Source organism: Sturnus vulgaris, chromosome 1, assembly GCF_052056855.1.
Source record: "Sturnus vulgaris isolate bStuVul1 chromosome 1, bStuVul1.hap1, whole genome shotgun sequence".
In the NCBI taxonomy this organism is placed as follows: Eukaryota; Metazoa; Chordata; class Aves; order Passeriformes; family Sturnidae; genus Sturnus; species Sturnus vulgaris.
The window spans coordinates 111201407-111222604 of record NC_142243.1 but is presented as its reverse complement, the minus strand read 5'-3'; the positions used below and the strand labels follow the sequence as shown (position 1 = coordinate 111222604).

The following is a 21198-nucleotide window of genomic DNA, read 5'->3' as shown; positions in this document are numbered from 1 at the left end:
CTGTGGTGGTATTGTTCTTAGTCAACTCCTACAGCAGTACTCTATTTCCTCTTAGATTAGGGAAAGGTGGGGGAATGGGATTTTGGATTTTTTTCTTATCTTTTTATTTTTCATTGGAGCTTCATCCATTGACTTGTCCCAGTGGAATGAGGCTGAGTAAATTTTTTTTCTGCTTTTTCACCTTCTAGGTTAGTCTCAAATTCTTTGCTTTTTTCCTGTATTGGAAAGCAACCTTTTTTTAAGGTGGATTATGATAATATAAAAGAAATAAGGACCCATAGGCCCTTGAAATGCTGCATCACTTTACATGTCTTGGTTATTACTTGCTATCTTTTTTCAGTATGAATTTTTTCTAAATCTGTATTCCTGAACTCTCTATTTTATAAGATGACTCAAATTTTTCCCCTTTTCCATTGTTTATGCAGCAATAAGGAAAAAAAACCAGCAGTGTTAAAATAGCTTGCTATATGTTTTGCTTTTTGTGCTAATCAGAAAGCTTGGGGAGTTCATTGTGAGTAACACAAGGAAATTCTTTGTTTTTTGGTAATAAGACTTTTCTTGAATTAATATAGTCTTGATTCATTTCTGTAATATGAAGCTAAAAAGAATGTCTATAAAACAGCCATTCCTAGATACTAGTTTTCACCAACTGAAATTGAATTACTTTTTCTTTGGTCTCTGGAGAAGTGTTCTCCAATCATTGCTACTAGCGAAGCATCCTTTCAAGTTGGTACCTAGAGGACTATAGAAACAGTGCTTCATTATGTCCAACCTGTTGTGCCTGTAGAGGTTTCTCTTTTTATAAATCCATGCTTGTAGCTGAGGGGGAGGAAGAGAAACCTTTAAGAGGGCTATGTGTGTTCCTCAACTAATACATTTTTGGAGGCTTAATTCATATCCTGGTTCTGATGACAACTGGAAATGAATTTGACCTTATCCTAGTCCCTGGTGGACAACCCTGTTGTTAAAGTTGAATGTGATGACATTCTCTTCTTAAAAGAAAATGAAGATAAGGCTGGGAAAAGCTTTTGCAGATCTGGACAGAAGTGTGTTTATGATCTTCAGTGTGAGGAATATTCCATGGTACTGAGAAAAATAGCATAGTGTATGTTTGAGTGGGTAGAGAAAGTCTCTTTTGGACAAGTGAGGAAGGGAATAAAGGTAGCTTCTTGGGTTTTCTTTCAAAAATACTAAATGAAGTTTAGGTCTCAGTCCTGCCAAAATGTAGCATAATAAGACAAGATGATTTTTTGAGGGGTTTATAGGAAAATGTTCTTTGAAGTCTTTCTGTTTTCCTAGTAAATTTTAGCTAACAGAATTTGGGAACATGTGAGCTATCATGTTATCTTTCATTTTTCAATGCAAGATGAACTACTTCAGAGTCTTTTCCTCCATTGGCTTTCCATGTAGGAGCTGATGAGGCTCATGCTTACTTGGAAGTAGTATGATTCTCTTCACCATACTTGTGTATCAGCAGTTGATCAGTCTTACTAAATTCAAGGTATGGATGGTAACAGTTAAATACAGAGCAAGATAATGTGTGTAGATGTCTACTATTTTTAACACTAAAATACGTAAATTTAATGATACTACTATTGCATTTTCTTTCTGCAGAAGTTAAGAGACCTTGACTTTGGATAGCTTATGAAATTGGGTTGTGTCTCATCTATTCATTTCTCGGAGATTGTTAACCCCAAGAAAATTACATTTTCTTGTTTAAATTTTATCCTGTTATTGTTTTAATCAGGTAAATAAGCTCTCAAGAAATCTCACAACTTCTAAAGCATTTAATAAAAAGTAATAGTTATGTGTTAAAGTGAGGCTGGAAAGAATGCTCTTGTTCGGGTATCATTCACAGTGAACAAAAGACATAAGTGACCAGGTTCATTGAAATTTTTAATATGAGCAAAAATTACTCTAACCTTATGAGAACTTCATTGTGTCCTCCAGCAATATTCTTTACACTTAATTCTTTATATTATTAGGAAAAATGCTTGTAGTTGGCTGTTGTGCCTTTTCCCTTGTCTTTCAGAATTCACTGATGAAATGACTGATGTAGTTTCTGAAACTCTGGTATTGCCTTAGAGAACAAAATGTGTAGTGACCCAACAGTGCTGTGCAGAGAAATGTTTATATAACTGGGACCTGAAAGTGTGGAAAGGTGAAACAGGTGAAGCAAGCACTTTAGGGTCTGGGTGAAGGGAGCTCCTGTAGTCTTGTATGCCTGCTGGAGTAATAAATTATTACTTTTGGGGTGAGACATCTTTCACATTAAAAGACAAAGTGTGAGGTTCTTGAATTAACCAGTCTTTTCTCAGCTGTGTGAACAGCAGCATTATTAAGGGCAGGGCTGTTCTGTGGTGTCTTCCCGGCTGGATAAGAGCAGTGACTAAGTTCATATGTGAAGCTGATGCAGCTTCTTGCTGTCTCTTTCTGAGTTGTGGCAGGTATTCACTTTCTTGAATCACAGTCGAGAGTCTCTTCACCATCACCTTATGAGATAAGCTAGCTTCCTAAAAAGGGCTTTTGCACCATACACAAGAAAGCACTTGCTTTCTTGTGATTTTTCACTGGTGCTGCTTTTGAGAGAGGCTACAGCAAGATACTGATGCCCTTGAAGAGCAGAGATGCAATTAAAGTGGTGGTGAGGTATTGTGTGTGTGTGTGTTTCTAAACACATGAAATTTCAAACTGCAGAACAAGCATCTTATTCTCCTTGACTAGTATTTTTTTGTTTTCTCAAGTGTTTTAGGGCCCTTAAAAAGTCATTGAAGACTACTGAGTAAAAAAACCCTCAGCTTTTCTACTTGGACATCTACCCTCTCTTACATGTCTTCGTTTTGCCAAATATTTTTAAGGAAGCTACCCATGACCATCACTTGGTTTAGCATGCAGTGGGAACTTTTCATTTTATAATGGGCAGATATTGAGGTCTGCAGGAATTATTTGGGAACATTTGTGTGTGGGGTTTTGTTGGGGTTTTGTTTTTCTTAGTACAGGAAATTATTTTTTTCAGTTTTTCTTAATTACATTCTGTCAGCATGCAGAGCATGAGATTTCAGTGTGTCTTTCAGGAAGGTGTTGAAAATACCTGATTATTACTCACTTGTATAACATAGAGCTTTGTTTTAATGTTGAAAGTGCCAGTTTCTTCCAGTACTAAGTTACAGTCTGTATGTGTAATGACTTGCAAGAAAACTTACTGTGTCCAAGTTATAGAAGAATCTGGATATTGCATTAAATAGTTTTTCTAAATTTCATAATATTGGAAAGGTTATTAATCAACTTTCTAATTGAAAAAAAACTTTTTTCTTGAGCTATTTCTTTCAAAAAGAAAGCTTTTTGTGGGTCTTGCGAAATCCCTTATTTTATGCTGTTCTCAAACTTGTTGCACAGATTAGGGAGGAGTCCATGCCACTTCAGTTATAAAATACTTCTCTGTGAGATAATGATTGCTTTTTATAAACACCTAATATCAACAAGCACTGAAATGCTGGGTATTTCCAAACTGCTTCAAGAGATAGGAAAAAGCCCGAACCACAACAAACCAAATAAATACAAAAAAACCCGGAAGACAGTCACTGCTCATACACAAAATAATAAAATACTTCCAAAAATTAACTTGAAGACAAAGTTTCATGAAGTATTAATAATGATGTTTAATGGTTGCAAGTTGTGGAGATCTGCAGGCTAAATAGGAATCTTCAACATAAGCATGGTTTTACTCAAACAATGAAAACTCATATAATTTTAAACACTTTATTTTTCAAAGGGGTAATGTTCTATCTATGGTTTTAATGTAGTTATGATGTGGTTGTGGAAAAAAATGGAGTCTTAAGAACTGAGCTGTGCACTCTGATTTTTTAGTAGCCTTTATTTTGAACAGAAAAGTTGTTTAAAATGTATGTTGAGTTACCTTGACTTGGTTTTTCTTGGAAAAAAGAAAGATGGCACCTGAGAATAAAAGTATGACAGTTTTCACACTTTAAAATAAATTTTTGAAATAAAACTTTTGTTACTCATGATGAGAGGAATCCTAAATTAATGAGATTCTTGTCCAGTTACGTACCAAATGCCTGGGAAAGTTTGATAGTTATGGTGGTGTTGTGGTTTAACCCCACCTGGCAGCTAAGTACCATGCAGCTGCTTGGTCACCCCTCACACTTTGCTTCCCCTTGCAGTGGGCTGGGCAGGAGAACCAGAAAAAAAGATGAAACCTATGGGTTGAGATAAGAACAGTTTAATAATTGAAATAAAATACTACAGTATGATTTTAGTTGTAGTTAAGGATGAGACAGTAAAACCACAGACTAGTGCCCAGCCTGAGTCTGATGCTCTGTGGTGTGGATTATCCCTTTGGCCAGTTTGGGTCTGCTGTCCCAGCCGTGCTCCCTCCTGGCTTCTTGCACACCTTGCTGGCAGAGCCTGGGAAACCAAAAATTCTTTGACTTAAGAGTAAGCACTGCTAACATCAGTGTGTTATCAACATTATTCTACTGAATCCAAAACCCAGCACTGCACTAGCTATGGGGAAGAAAATCAACTCTATGTCAGCAGAAGTCAGGACGGGTAGCAGCATAGCAGAAAATCTGTTTCTGATATGTGCAGTATGGTGCATAATTCTGCATTAGCCTTTCAGAACACAAATCTGTGCCCAGTTCAAGTTCAACTATTTGTAGACTGAATTAATAGAGAACAGAGCAAAAGGAAGGTCGAATGTTTCCTGTCAAGAGGCAAGGGAGCTATTAGTAATTACTGGAGCTTGGATTTTGAAGAATAATTGCTTTGATTAAATGTTAAATAGTTTGAGAAAAACATAATAATTTCTTAAGACGTTATAAAAGAGAAAAAGGCGACTGTATTGGCACAACTGAAAGGGTGTTGTTGGAAATGAAGTCACTGGAGGGAGCTTCTTAACCCAGCAACTACACTAAGAAAAAAAATAAATACGGGAATTTTAAGTTGATAGATGTTAGGAGGGAATTCAGAGCCCACTAGCTCCTACTTTAAAGCAGAGGATTGCTCTGATTTCTGTAGCTACTTTGCATGTATTGTTAATCAGGTGTGTCCACATGGGGAGCTAGTGCACTGTACACAAAAAACTACCTCTATTGCCTATGAACTTCTGTGGCTGATTGAGAAACCAGTAAAAATCACTGGCGGTTTGAATGAGGTGTATGCTCTAAAGTGTAGTTCTTTCATACTCAAAGATGTGATTTACCTCTCTGTAGTGCAGTATCTGCACAATAAATACCTTTTCAACTGTAGGCAGTTTCCTGAGAGCTGTACCAGGTAGTTGGTAACATAGGTGCAGAGTCTGTATGGTTTTTTCTCTTTCTCAAATGCCTTGCTGTGAGGGTTCTGCAGGATTCTTTCTGCTTTAGTTGAGTTTACATAAAGCCTTTTAGCTAGAACAGAGGTGGGGTTTTTTTCTTAAGCCACTAAATGCAAGCAAAACCTGTAAATATGAAACATTAAACTACCTTAAAAGCAAAACAGGCAACGGCTGTGGAACACAAAGCTTCTAAGGACAGATGGGAGTTGCATTTTATGGGGGAGTTACAGAACACTTCAGAAGTTGTCTAGTTTCTATAATTCAGTGATCCCTGAATTAACATCCACAGTTAACTTATTCATGGTTACCTATAATAAACCCATATGAATTAATACAGTTTTTAAAAATTCTGATTTAAATAATTTTTAGTTCTACTAAAGCTCCCCAAATAATTTTTGGGGATTATTTTTTTAAGTATCAGAGTAGCTATTGCTAAGAGGACATCAGATATTTTAGGGTTAAATTTTGTTTGTTAAAGAGTATTGGGACAGTGAAATATTTTTATGCAGTGACATATACAGTTTGAAACAACTAAAGATTCCAATTTCTTCTTTAAACAGTATTTAAGTATTGCAGTATACACTATTTTAACATTTGTTAAAATATTGTCAGAATTTCTCTGATTTTTGAAAATATTGATGTAAATCAAGATATATAAACTGGTTGTCATTTTAAATTTCGAATTCCTTACTCAGAGTGTCACAACTGGTAATCCAACATTGAGAACGCAAATTACATTTATAATTAACTTCACTATTTAGACATGATTGTAAATGTTTTTCCTGTAGAAATACTTCATACCCCCAAATATTAAACTAGCTGACAACTGATACAGGGTTTTTATTTTTTCATTTAAGACACTCAGTACTAGAATACCCTGTACTTTGTACAAGAAGAATTGTAACCCAATTAAATCTCTGCTCTTTCAAATCTCAAAACCATATTCCTTTATGATCTTATTTCCCAGTCTGACACCTCAGTAAGTACTCCACAGGTGCCATCACCACCTATCAACAGAGCACTGCTCTCTGAGACTGGGACAGGTCCTATGATATTAGCAATGTGATATGAGCAGGGCAGAGTACCCCCTGGGAAGGAGTGTTTTGCTCTGCAAAAAATGATATTTGAGAATTCAAAACAAAGATGATTGATTAAATCCTGAGTTAGGGCTTCTCTTGGAAAGAAAAAAAGCTTATTTATGTTTGCATTTCCTGTAGCTTTTCATTGTTATTCTGAGAGAATTTCAAGAAAATTGTATTTTTGATAGTGTAGTTTAAATATCTATTGTTACTTATACTGATTAGCAATATTGTATTTTAATGTACTTATTAATAGTATTTCCTGGGTTTTTTGGTGACTGAGTTGGTATTCCACCTCAGTTTTTATAAGTGTCGATGTTCATAAACAAATCTTTAGAGCTGCTCTTGGTTAGAAAAATCTTACCATCTTCAGGTGCACATTTCCACCCTAGATTTTATTGTTGCATCTTGCATTTGATCTGTTTTATTATTTAAAAGAAAGTCCTCAAAAAATGCAGTGTAGCAGTTATCTTTAATGCATGCTTTCAAATTACTGTTCGATTTAGTAGATTTTGTTTTCTGGAGATTGCCAGTTAAAATCTAATTTTATTTTCTTGTTTATTTCTCTTTTTGTTACAACTATTGGGTCAATTTCAGTCTTTTTCCAGTTCAGATTTCCAGAGTTTCACTAAATAGCTTATAATTATTTTTTTTCATGCTCTGATAAATTTTAAATGCTCTTAGCGGCTATAAGTGTAATCTGTGTGTTTGGGGAAATGATCCAGAAGTTAGTGTTTAGCAAGTGAAGCTATATCTAATATTTTCTAAGTCTTTAATTGACTTTTTACTGATAATAAAATATGTGACATTTTCTATTACATAATTGGAATAAAATAATAAATTATTTTAATTTTCATTCCTTGTCACACATCCAGCATAAGAAGGGAAGTAGCCTTTCCTTTGGTTCTGTTAACCTAACTGTTTGGATGTAATTTCACCCTTCATATATAGGCTTAATGGCTAGGGTTTGTTTTGGTAGCTTTTCTTTCACAAAGGGTGGGTTGTTTCTTTTGAATACTGTGTGATCTTTTTGCATTTTAAAAAGTCTTTGCTATATGTAGTGCATGTTCCTGGGGATAGTCAATTTTCTTAACTTCTGTAAAGAACAAAAAAGATTAAATAATCTAGTTTATGTAGCTGGGTGGGAGGGGTTTGTTGTTGTGAGGTTTTTAAATTAAAGTTTATTTAAAGAAGTTTATTACCTGTAAAAGTCTGGATAAAGTCCAATAGAAATCTGGAAGTTGCCATTTAAAAACAATTTTTTCTTGTTTTCTTCTGTCTGCATCCACTAGAAAAATACTCTGGAGGAATTTCACTGGGGAATAATTATATCTGCAGGAGACATTTCGTTTTAATTGCTATCAGGTAGTGATTGGTTTGTGATCTGACAAAAAGGCTTGCACTGTTCTTTTAAAATATCCTATATAATATGCTATATAACTGTTTCTGTTGCATATATGTATGTGTAATTATCTCTTAATCTTATTTAAACTTAGTTCTAGCACACTGTGTTGATGAATACTTCAGGTTTATATGATTTATGGGGTGTCTCGTATGTTTAATGTTATTCCTCAATTTACTGACTATTCTCCTGAGGTTTTCTTTCTTGTTAAGCCATAAATTGGATGATCTACTTTTTGTATGTATCATACATTCAATTGTATTTCTGTCATATCCTCTTATGTTGTATTCCTGTATACGCAAAAAAAAAAAAAAAAAATCTGTCCTTTTTACTGTTTCAAGTGTAGACATTCGAAGTTTTAATGACTGATTGCCACTCTTTAGAATCCTTCTATTTTTACGGTATCTTTTTGAGATTACTTTGCCCAAATTGAATGTGTATTATCGTATCAAATACATTGGCATTTTTTTCTTTAATTTTCTACCTCACTTTGCATATTACCGAGGATAATCAGAAAGTGACCATAGGTATTATGAAGAGTTTTTATGGGGTTTTGAGTTTTCTGTTCCTTTTGTTGGGTTTTTTGTTTTGGTTTGGGTTTTTTCCCCACCAAACTGTCTGGATTGTGGTCAATTCATTTTGTTTGTTAATTTTTTTCTGGATTAATGGCAATAGGAGCTTCCTCTTTTTGAAGAAAGTAGTTTACAGTTCAGTGTAATTGCTGTATATTTATCACTTGGCACCTTCTGCTTATTCTTTCTTCCCCATTTTCCATAGTGTTGCAGTATCTTCACATGTTGACATTTACTAAAATATTTCCAGGAGACCTCTCTGTGTTCCTTTACTCTTTGAACTTCATGGACCTCCCTTTGGGCTGTTTCTGATCAGTGCCACTGTTCAATGTATTGTTCCAAAAGGCTTTGTCAAAAAAACTTGTGTTAAGAAGTTTTTGTTAATTATGCAGCTTGGTGTTTCTAATTTACTAGAAATTTTTTTAAAATATAAATTAAAGTATTTGACTTTACTATATTGACGCTTTACTAACTCAGCTTTATCACCCTTGGAATTTTATGATATTTAATTACTTTCATCATTTTACCTGTAGCTCTGAGAACAAAGCTCACAAGTCCATAATTCCTAGAATTGGTCCTAGTACTTTTTTTATAAGTAGAGGTACAGTGTTTGTCTGCCTTCTAGTCATATGATAGGGCAGTTCCTTTTGATGGAAGATTGAATTTTTTTTAGCCGCTTGGACCTTTTTCTTGCATTATTTTCAATAATCTGATAGGGATTCACACAGATCTTTGAGCTATTTCCATATCCAGAAGCTCCTGTTGAGGAATTACTTTCTGGTGGTACCTTTTTTAAAGTGTTTTTAGTTGCTCTGTCAGTTGTCTTAATTCCCTGTGGTTTGTGAAATCTCTTGCATGTTTTTGTATCTAAAGTCCTTAAACACCACTTTTTTCTTCCCTGTCCTTGCATGTCTACACTCTCTCATGCTGTCTTTTTGATAACTGCCGTGTTTTTCTTGAAGAATAGTTGTTTTGAAAACTTCAGACTCAATAGAGTTGGAATATATATGGTTTTGTCTAAATAGTCCTTGGAGCTTTTTTTGTCCATCTTACCACAGATAGGGGCGTGCCCGTGTTTGTAAAATAGTATATGCAGGATAGCTAGAATCTAGGTATGAACTAATCTTTAGTACTTCATTGGACTTTGTAATGTTTTATGCTTGGAATTAAAGAAATTAATTTTAATTCTGAAAACATTTCAGCTTGGATGATTTTTGACTTTGCTCTCAGTTTGCTGGCATGGAACTGCTCTGAGGCTGATGTGGGACGAGCTCTAACTGTTCATGTGGAGGTTACCAAGTGTATTGGTTTTGCTAGTATTCCTAAACATACTTTCCAAATAAAAATGAAAATAGTCTGTTTGCTTTCTTTTTTGTTTGTTTCTGTGTGTATCAGTTTTAGATAATTTCTGTTAGATTCTGTTAGACGCAGAATTAGAATAATAGTGGATTTTGAAGGTGAAGGGACAGAAGACCTAACTGAGGTGAAACAGCCTTGCCTTGGTTGCTCACTAGTGGAGGAAGAACAAGCAAAATGGAGCAGCATTTCAGTCACAGTGTTCAGAGGGTAGAGCTGCCTTTCACTCTTACCTTCTTCACCTCCTGCCACTTCTGCTATAGGCTGAGGAAGGAACTTTGCTTATAAAATGTCATTCTCTTCATCGTGGAGGAATGAAAGGAATTTAGTAAGAGAAGTAGCCTACTTGATTATATTTTTCTTCCTCTCTTTCCTTTTTCCTGCTGAAAAAAACCCAAACCTTCACTAATTTCCTTAGGAATTTTTTAAACAACTGCAGGGAAAATAATACCTTCTTGAAGTATTTGAAGAAATGTTGAGACAATAAATTACTACTGTTCATCCCTCTCCCCTGGCAAGTGAATATGTGTGTGTGTGTCTGTGTGATATTGCTGTTACCATCTCCAACATAAAACTCACTGGGAAAGTCTTACTCTTTACTACTGTATTGTGTTTTGTCTTTATGAACCTGATGAATAGTGTAGGCATAAGTGGGGACTGGGCTAGACAGGAATTTAGGGTTCACCCCCTTGGTTTTGTCTGTGAGGAGAAATGTTGAAAAACACATACGTGGTTGTTTCATGGGGAGGGTTTTTCATGAATGGTTATAACCTGTAGACAGAGTCCTCAAAAGCCACAGAGCCAGGAATTTGCTCTCACTGAGATGATTTTTACTCCCCTGAAAGTGCTTGGCTAAGGTATGTGAGGAGGATCGTAGAGTCTCACAGGTGTTTTTAGTAGGAAAACAAAGCTGGCTACTAGCAGTTTCTCTGTCTCCTTACATTGCCATGAGTAGAACCTACCAGTAAATTCCCCCTTGTATTTATTGTTTTTCTTGCTCTCCCTCTCTGAACTCTCAAGGTTATTCAGTTATTTTCCTCACAATTTCATTAGGAAATTTGCCAAAAACATCCTTTCTAGGCAGCTGTCTCTGGACCTTTGGAGGCCAGCACTAATGTGCTTCCAGTCTGTAGGGGGTGTTTGGCACGGAATTATGAACTAGGCCTTCATCGCTTTGGGGGAGAGTGGGGAAGAGATCGCTTGCGTTTTACCACACCCAGGTGCAAATTTTTTGCTGGTCTATGAGCATTCAGAGGCTTTCATCTCATGTTGTACCTGTTTTGTCCCAGCGCAAGGTCTGTTAACAGCAACAAATTGTTGATGTGAGAGAATTACAGTGAAGACTTATTTCTCTGTTGAATGAAAGCTTTTGTGCGTGTGTGTGAGGGAGTGACTTCAGCAGTCTAAAACTGTTCAGATGTAATTTTTTAGTGAGGCATTGATTTATTTTTTTTTTGTTTTAAAGTGATGCTCAAAGGTGCTGTGGTGTTGTCTGCATGTAACACTTCATGTAAAATTGATTAAAATGTTAAATGTTTTGCCAGAATTAATGTTGGGAGGAGTTAAACATAGCAGATAGAGAAAGAAATGCGTTTTGGCGCTTTCTTTCATACGCCGTTGAGCAATATAGGCTAGTGCTGTACCATATGTACATATAATATATTTGTCAGACTAACTGCTCCTCGTGTTTGACTAAACTGTCTCCTTTCAGCCACCCACACAGAATATGCCTATGGGTCCGGGCGGGATGAGTCAGAGCGGCCCTCCCCCACCCCCGCGCTCGCACAACATGTCTTCAGATGGTATGGTAGGTGGGGGCCCTCCTGCACCACACATGCAGAACCAGATGAACGGCCAGATGCCTGGTAAGTTTTTCTCCTCTAAGACATTAACACCAGCGTTGCCTGGCAACTGAAACGACATGGGGGCTCAAGGGATACTAGATTGTTGATGACAAAACTGCTTTGAATGCCCCCGAGTACAAGCTCTCTTAGAGTTTGTTAGCTACAGAGCTACGTGACCTGTATTCAGTGTTTATCAGGCTGCCCTTGGGCTTTGATGTAGCTGACACACAGCATTCCTCTGATGAACAGAACTGGCTAAATTTAGTCTGTTTGAAACCATGCAGTACAGCTGGCTTTAGAGGGCTTACTGGGGAAAGGTATTGGCCTGTGGCTGAGCGAACACAAATCCTTCCATAAAAAGATAATGTGAAATCACTGTAGCTAAATAATTAGATAATAATAAAATAGATACATCTGAAAGGGGCTGTGTCTGATTTGGGTAAATGTTTAAAAGAAAAAAGGATTGCTTTTGTACAGCATCCACTAATCTCCTATGTTCTTTATTATTGAAGATGTGTTGAGTCGTAAGGGATTTGTAAAGAAATGGCCTCCAGATTATTGTTCCAGGTGTAAATTTTAAGTCAGTTTCTATGTCATCCTGTTTTGTAATAAAAAGAAAAGTACTTGGGAAGACAGAAACAAAGCAGAGGAAGAGAATGATAAAATTCCACATTGTACCTACCAGTACTGGCTTCGGGGTAGCTATTCCCTTTAGCAGTCAGATCAGAGTAAAATAGGCAATGGAAGAGCATGCTACTTTATATAGAGGCTATTTTCCTGAATTTCCGCTTGTAAAATCATACTGTCTATTTCATGTGAAATAGCTTTCAGCTTAAAATTGCATTCCCAGGATTGCTTTTGTTCAGGATTCCTTCCTTTTTTTTTTTTTTGTTATGGAGGAACTTTTCATACTAAAGCTCCTCAAGGTATTGATACTTTCAAGAAAGGAAACTACTGTCAAAGGATCTTTGAAAACTCATCTCTCACTGGTGTCAAGGATAACTTTCCTGACAGCAAACACAGTAATAACTATGCAAAACTTAATACCAAACGAAGAATAGAATTGCTGTAGTCTCTAATTTCTGTGCAAATGTTGATAAAATGGACTTGATTATGGTGGCTTTTCTAAACGAGTAGCTTGAATAGCCTCCAGAGGCCGTATGTAAGAAGTGCCATAAAAGATCTATAGAAGTTAGTTTCATCGTACATGTTGGTCATGGTCTGCATTTGGAAGTGTAAAGAGCAATATATGCTGCTCCCTAAGTAAGGCAGAGATATTCTGATTATGGTGTCCTTTATCCATCTAAAATCCATCAGCTCCCATGGAGAATAGCACTGCCTCTCAAAAATCAGTCTCTTTGACCCTCAAGTGTAATCATATTATTGTTATTGTAGTGATCTTTTCCAAGGAGAAGGATTACTAAGTCACAATGTGAGCATAATGACTTCACTGCAGAGCCACGAGGGAGAAAAGTCACTCCTTAAACATACATATTTTGTAATTAGATAGAATAAGAAAAGAGCTCTTAGGAAAATATGTGAAAGGTAAATAGCTTTGTTTTGGTATTTACCTGGACAGATACTAAAATACAGTTTCCAACTAAGCTTTAATTTAGCCTTTCCTCCAACATATTCACTTTCTTGAATGTCTGTTCTTTCCTTCTCAGTTTGAAGTTTTCTCTGAGGACGTGAAGATAAACAGCTTAGGATGAGGGCATCTCTAATATCAGAAAGACATGCTAAAATTCTTTCATAGGTAGGCATTGGAAAAAGGGAAACAGAATCATCTTGTTAAGTGTATAGCTGAATTACACATATCTTTTTAAGTGTGTGTTAGTTTACCTGCTTGTGAGCCTTTCTATATTTCACAAAGATGTATTTCTAATAATTTCTGCAGTGTTTGCATTTGCTTATTGGTTTTAGGGCACTACTCTGAGCTTACTTAAACATTTGTATTAAAAACCAGATACAAAATCTTAAATATCTGTAGAGATGATCTGTATAGAAGGAGTAAATTCACTAATCTTAAACTGAGAGAATCCACATCTGACATCAGTTTACCAGCCTGGAAAAATGAAATGTAGGCTCTTAAAAATGCCAGCTAAGGATTTCAGGTATTACCTGAACAGGGGCTTCCACAGACCTGAGTACGGGTAGAAGAGAAGGGTTGATGAGAGGATTAGAAGAACGGACTAGTGACCATCAGGACAGGAGTAATTCTAAAGTTCTGCTTTAGACCTGTCCCATTGCCTGAAGGGCAAAGCATGATTTTTCTTGTACTTGTGTCCTGGTTAATAGAGAACCTGGAGCGCTGCTGGGGCCCTTAATTGCATCCCCTGACAAATACGTGTCTGTATTCTCTTGCCAGGGAAGGCACTCACGACAAACCATTTTCAGCTGGTGATACACTTGAGTGTTATCTGTACCTGTGATAGATTGTGGTTTTTAGCTGAAAAAAAAATGCTGTCCGAAGAGTTACTTTGACTAAATTTATGTGTTGGAAAGTAAGGGTGATCTGGGTTTGGAAGGAGATGATGAATTAAGATATGCTGGGGCAAGTTGTCTTCCTGATTTCTTGAGGTTGTTTTCTCACATGTAGAAAGTTGAAAGGTAAGACTAGCCGTAGGGGTCTCTGACCTTTGTTGTGGCACTGCTACGTGACCTTCCTGAATAACGGGTTGTCGTGGTTCCAGCCAGAACAAGGTTAATTTTTGCAGTGGCCAGGACCTGGTGGTTATTCTGACCTGTAGAATATTGTGAGGGGTTCTGTGTGGTGAGCAATTGCCTGTGAACCCTGTGCATCTTGTACACTGTTATTTATACTCTTGCTGTTACTGGTTTTTTCCTTATTTCATTGCTGTTTCCAGTAAATTGTTCTTAATCTCAACTTGTAATCTTTACTTTTTGTGCCTTTGGTTCTTCTCTCCAGCGCAGAACAGGAAAGGGGATTCAGGAGAGTGAGCAAAGTGGTGTGTAGTTTGGAGTGTTTTAGTGGAAATGGTAAATTGGGGACTAGCATTTCTAAACCACAACACGGGTGTTTGTGTGTTCCAAACAAGTTCTCTCAGAATCTTCTTTCCTTCCTGCAAATGTATTCTCAAATGTATTTAGTTTGGATTACAGCTTCTTGGAGGTAAGGTGCTGTGCATGGGTGGTTAAGAGGAAAAAATACTTTTATACTCAGGATAGATAGTTACTCTGCTAACTTCATTATAACACAGATCTAATTAAATGTATCTAAGTATAGCTTTTAAAGCAGTTATTTTAAAGTGGAGATACATAACTTCATGCCTCATTAATTCACTCACAGTCCATTCATAATCTCTTCTTCCTATTTAATTTATCCATATGAAAAAAGAAAATCAATTGTTTTGTCCTTATACGCAGGAGAACTCCATGAAGTGTTTTGACAAACTAAAAAAATTTTATGCATACTGTTTTATTATTTTTCATTTGCAAGGTTTTTGATCCTATGGTCTTGCCTTTTTCTCTGTCCTTGTTGCCTAGCTTCTCACTAACAAACTTCCGGATTTTGACCACAGAAAATACACCTCACACTTCTTATGAGAGCTTTTTCTTATGATTGTTTTCTCCTGTTTTAGTGCTACCTGAGACATGAAGTGTAAACCAGCCTTTTAGAGAAGGTGTTTTATTTTTTCAAGTTATCTCTCGCGATGATTTTTGCCTTCCTCATTTAACTTCTTTCATTACCAGTTTTTGAAAACTTGCTGCCCTGTGTGCTTGCCCAGCTCTCTGAAATCTATCATTGACAATGTCTTCTTTTAATCAGAAAGAAACAAAACCACTCCCAGGCCCTAACTCTCTTTTTTTAATTAGGAAAGTAGTCTTCTAGTAGCTCTGAAATAGTTGCTTGGCACTAGACTAGGAAGCTTTTCTTAATCGAAGAGCACATTCATGATTGAGCTCATTGTTAGAGACAAACTCACTTTTTCATAACTAAACTGTCTCCATGTACTCATTATTACAGAATTAGGCAGTGTTGAATTGAAGAGGGACAGTATGGGCATCTGTAGTACTCTTGTGGGCATAATCCTGTTCGCTGAACTACTTTTCCTCTATTTGTTGGTGGACTTGCCTTCGTACATTTCAGCAATCTCTGCTCACCTTATTTTGCTGGAACAGTGAACCGCATGTTTGATATCTTTTTCAGCTTTTACACTTTCCTTGACAAAGTAGGTTTGTGTTTATTTCTGTAAGGTGTCTTAAAAAGGCCAAGAGAAATGCATTTTTAAATTCTCTGTTTCTTCACTTTGGCTTTAGTAGCTGTGTTCATTTATCATTATTATCTTTTTCTTCTGCATCTTTTTGTTTCAGTCAGTTAGTATTGTCTCTGTGACCTTGTGTGCAGCTGTGTCTTCTGCCTTCATTCTACCCTAGATTAGTGCAGCTTTTTCATTAGCAAGGGACTTAGGAGCTGTTTACCTCTGAAGGCAGAGGGGGGTGTGTGTGTGGTTTTTTATTTTAATTTTCACTGGGAAATATGTAAACAAATCAATACTTTCCTACAGCTCTACTAGTGTAGTTTCTTTTAGATTCCTCTTCTTAGACTTTCTAGCTTAACAAAAAGCTTGTGGCATGTTTAGCAATAGCAGCATCTTCATGAAATCTGCACATATCCACATTTGCCTTGTTTACAATTGGCCTGGTCTGTCATGTCCTTTGGTTGTACGTATTTTCATGAGGTCTTCATGTGGTGCTTGTCATGAGCATAATCCATGCATTTCATCTACTTTCTTTACTTGTCACAGTTATATCCAGTCCCACCTCTTACTAATTTTAGTTCTAGTAGCTGTTCAACTGTTCTACTTAAAGTAATGAGTAAACTGCCTAGGTGATATTGTAATGTCGTACCTGTTAAAATACCTATTGAGAGCAGATTGAATTCAGAGAATAATCCAAATTCAATCTTTGTTGTTAGGAAGAAGGGAAAAATAAGAGGTGAAAAGATGTTGTTGGCTCGTGGGTGTATGAACAAGTTGCTTTTCCTTTGCATCTTCACAAGATGAACTAATAATTTGAAGACTGTCTTTCCAGTCATCATCCTCCATTCTAGTAATCTGCAAATACAGTTGCAGAATATTGGCTATATATGATAAGAAGTGTTAAACAGCAATTTTTATTCTACATTGTTTCATACTATCTGAAGCACTGCAATGCTAGGTCCATTAGAAATCAAAAGCATTGATTTTCTGTTGTGTTGAAATTTTCCACCTTATTTACAAGTAGAAAAGATGCATCACATTGTCTGTAACATCTTCCCTTTGTTCCTTTTTTCACACCTTTCTGATTTCCAAGGTAGTTCTTTCACGTATACACAGCAAAGGTGATGCGTTTAGCAACATAGGTCACAAAGTGCTTTATATTTACATGTCATTCTTATTAAAAAGTCATGATTTAAGCATAAAAAAAAGTCTTGATGTCTTACCACGAAGATTTGTTCTCTTTCCCATCTCAAGAGATAAACTTGGGAGCTGTCTTCTTGTCATGAACATCTTTTGGTTAGATTTTTATCTACAGGGTCATTAAAACAGCTCTGTAGAAGAATGAGTTTGGCTCACAGGTTTTACATAAAAGCTTTTGCTGTTGTATCAGTGATCCATGCAGTGCTTGTCACCTTCTCTTTCTTCTCTGGGTAACTGTATAATCATCTGAATGAAAGCTAGCCTAAGTTAGCATTTAGTGGTGGACTTGGTAGTGTTAAATTTGTTGTTGAACTTGAAAATCTTGGTGGTCTTTTCCAAACAAAATGTTTCCATGATTCTGTGTAATTATACCATGTCAATGTTAATACTGCCTGCATTTAAAAATAATCATAATTGTTAGTTTCAAAAAATTGTCTAGCATGGGTTGTTTGAATACAGAGAAATGTTACAGCCATTGTAACAATTACAACTCTGATGGAGTTATCAAGCTGTCTGTTACACTGGTCTTGTGCCATTAAGACTGTGTTATGCAAATATGGAAAAGATTCGTTTTATGTATGGTATGGATAGCAGATTAGCTGTATAATAATTCATCTTTAAGTAGCTTTAGCTACTCAAAGAAAACGTATTTCATAGTAGAGATGAACTTTGTTGTTAATTTTTTTAAGTGAGGAAATCACGTGCAAACTGTTTTATTTATTTGTTTTAGATGTTATTTATTTTAGATTTATTTTCATGTAATTGTGTTTAATGACTTCTTTTCAGTTTTGTGGTTCAGTACGACTGTTTTCACCTGATTTTATGCTGCTTAATGTACAACTTTTTTCCCTCTTTTTCTTTCTGAAGGACCCAACCATATGCCTATGCAAGGACCTGGACCTAACCAACTCAATATGACAAACAGTTCCATGAATATGCCTTCAAGTAGCCATGGGTCCATGGGTGGCTATAATCACTCAGTGCCATCGTCACAGAGCATGCCAGTGCAGAATCAGATGACAATGAGCCAGGGTCAGCCAATGGGCAACTACGGGCCCAGACCAAACATGAATATGCAACCAAACCAAGGTAAGTGTGGTGTTTGTTAGCTTCTGTAAAAGGAAAACATCTTGGGTACAGATTTTTTTAGAGGTCTTGTAGATTTTTGTCTCTAAATGCGTATGTATGCTGAAATTTGCTCAGTTGGTTAGGGCTTGGTGCTACGAGCACAAAGGTTGTGACTTCAGTCACCCTAAGGGCCATTTACGTAACGTGTGGACTCAGTCATCCTTATGGAAGGATCATCTCAGAATACCCTGTGAATATTCTTTACCTATATTCAGAGGATTTTACATCTCTTTTCTCCCCTGTATCTGTGACATTTTGTTTATTTGCAGACACTGAACTATTTTCAGGTGTTATGTGAAAATCTGGGAATGGATCTACTTTCATCAGTTATAAGCTGGAACTACTGTTTGTCTTTTTCAGACTTTACACTTCTAGATAAGTCCTACTGTCATTCAGGTTGATAAAAGAAATCTCTGCTTTTAAGTCTCTTGCTTAAATTGAAAAATTAAAGTCAGCCCTCAGATTGTTATACCTACTTAGTCTTTGATTTCTGCTGCATACTGTTTTAGCATGGAATGTCTGTTTAGTCTTAGAAGCGAAATTCAGTTGCAAGAACAGATCTGGTACTCCCGTCTGTTTTCATGAGATATCTTTGTGTATGTAGTAAGAAACAAAACTAATTTTGTAGCTAAGATTTTTCCATAGGTGTTTTGATGTCCTTTTTGAAATGCAAGGACATTGTGGAATTAAAATACTGCATTAGAGTCACAGCACAGCAAATCGTTAAGTTGCATACATACTGCAATTCTTACCTGCAATTCTTACAGAGGTGCTTTACAAGTCAGCGATCGGTATGTATTTTCAGCTTTCCTGTTAGGTCTGTTACTGTATTGAATCTGTACATAGCACCTGCTAGAAGACATATGACAAACCAAATCGCCACTTCTTTATATGTAGATGTTATCTGTTCCTGAGATGTACAGACAGACTAGGTCATACTGATATATTTGATTATTAGGTTACAGAAAGGTGCAAAACAGACAAAAGCTTAACTTAAAAATCATGACGTGAGAAGCTGTTTCTGCACTTTGTTACCAGTAGAGAAAGTGGGAGGTCTGAGGCCTTGAACATCCACATTGTTAATAGCATTTTTCTTAAAGTGTAACAACAGAAGAAACAAAATATAGGCAGGTAGCAGAGGAAATCATGAGTAGGAATATTTTTGACTGTTTCTCTGAACTGGCAAGTTGCCTCTATTCTGAGCAATACATAGTGTAGTAATTTTGTGAATGTTGTAAGATGCTGTGTAAAAACCCTGTGCCATTTCAGTTCAGGTTGATCCTACTACACCTGTCACTTAATAACATCACTAGTTAAATATAATGCTAAATATTCCACAGGATGAGGTCTTAGCATCTCAGGTTGGCTGTTAAAAATTCGTAGATGTTTTTGACCTTAATCGTTCCGTATATGTATTCCTCATCTGTTGGGGAATGAATCTGATGGTAAGATTATGATACCATGTGATTTCACAGGAGACTTGTCAAAGTATATTCATTATGAAGATTTGGCCAAATTACTTATGGGTGCCATAAGAAAACCTATGAATAAATTAATAATTCTGTCTTCAGCGTTTGACTTGGCATCACATCTCACATGAACTATTAGGAAGAAGCAAAATACTGAAATAATTTTTCAGTGAGTAATGCCTACCTACTGAATGAAGCCAGTATTTCTAGGGGGAAAAAAAAGGAAAAAAACCATATTATTATATAATAGGCAAAACCACCATAACACTCAGAAAGGCTTGCTCTAACACTTGGGTTATGCATGAGCATAACCTCTTTATGTGTACTTGCTACCGAAATATCTTGCTGTATATACACCTTGTGAGGCAGATGGTGTTAGCAAGAAAAAAAAAATGAAAAAAGTACTAATTAAGAAATAAAATGCATAGTAACAGAACTGTTCCTGTATCCACTCTCTACTTGTTATTGATTTGCCTTAGTTATAAAATGCTATCCAGAGGAATGCCTTAAATGAGAAGCTAAGTTTTCATGGAATTGATTTTATGTATTCGGTCCAGTTTAAAAGAGGAATTCTAGTGATTTTGGACTTAAAAAGCAGAATGTTTTAAGTGGAAGATTCTGTAGATGACTTCATGGAAAAGTTAATACAGCAGCCCAGGACATCTGCAAGGAACACTGGCTACCTTTTGGGAAAAGATAGGAAGCAGAAGGAACTGAATGAATTGGAAGAAACTATGTTCTTATGGATGCATTTATTTTTGTGTATGGTAAACTATTTAGGTTGAAAAAAAATGTCAAGTGTTGCCAGTTTTTGACTTTTTAGAGGGGAGACATAGGCATGATTTTTCTGAAACCTGAAACTTGCATGGAAATTCCTCTTTGTTTTTTATGTTGAACAAATCTTTCACACTCGGGGAATAATAACATATTTTGCAAGTGAGAACCAAGAAATTGTAGATTGGTCATCTCAGAAACTCTGTTTGCTATGCCTGGCCATCCCAGAGACTGTTTCTCATTTCTCATATCCTTTTGCTGGGATTTCATTCCCTTGCTAGAAGAGCTTGACACTAAGTTGCCAAACTCCCTGTCTCTATTGAACGAGCGCTATATGTTACCTATGGTAAGGAAGGGGAGCTGGCTTACAGGGGACTTCTACAGGACAGTATCATGTTGAGTCAGTCATTTGGAGGCCAGTTGTCAAATCTGGTGCTGAAATTTTTTAATGATAGTTTCATTCGTATAACCTTGGAAAAATTCCATTAGAATTTCAGACCTCTTTCACTTACAAGCAAATATGAAGATATGGAATATAAAGATTGGAACATCCAATATTAGCTAAAATATAAACATATTCAGGGTATGGCAGATCAGGGTAAAGTGATTTCTGAGTTTTACTACCTTTTGTGAATGTCTTGCCATCTGTTCACTTCCTTGTAAGGAGTGAGACTGTTAGGTTTCAGTACCTTGACTGCTTACAGTAGTCAAGATGTTATGGAAAAAGCAGGGCATTCCCTTTTTTTTGTTGTTTTTTTGGTTGGTTTTTTTTTTGTTTGTTTTGTTTTTAAATCCAGCCTATTAAAGGGAAATAAA

The 21198-nt window shown here is 36.3% G+C and overlaps 1 protein-coding gene across 4 annotated transcripts in view; it reads left to right on the top strand.

Moving 5' to 3' along the window:
• SS18 (SS18 subunit of BAF chromatin remodeling complex) overlaps window positions 1-21198 on the top strand; it is a 42351-nt gene that overhangs the window by 5419 nt on the left and 15734 nt on the right. For 3 of the 4 annotated variants that reach the window (XM_014874325.2, XM_014874320.2, XM_014874326.2), the window contains exons 4-5: window positions 11456-11609; window positions 17879-18100. In XM_014874325.2, the coding sequence (XP_014729811.1) occupies window positions 11456-11609; window positions 17879-18100 (376 nt within the window). Of the gene's footprint in view, window positions 1-7706; window positions 7780-11455; window positions 11610-17878; window positions 18101-21198 lie in introns of those variants that run through there. The other variant, XM_088174262.1, reaches the window with a different exon arrangement.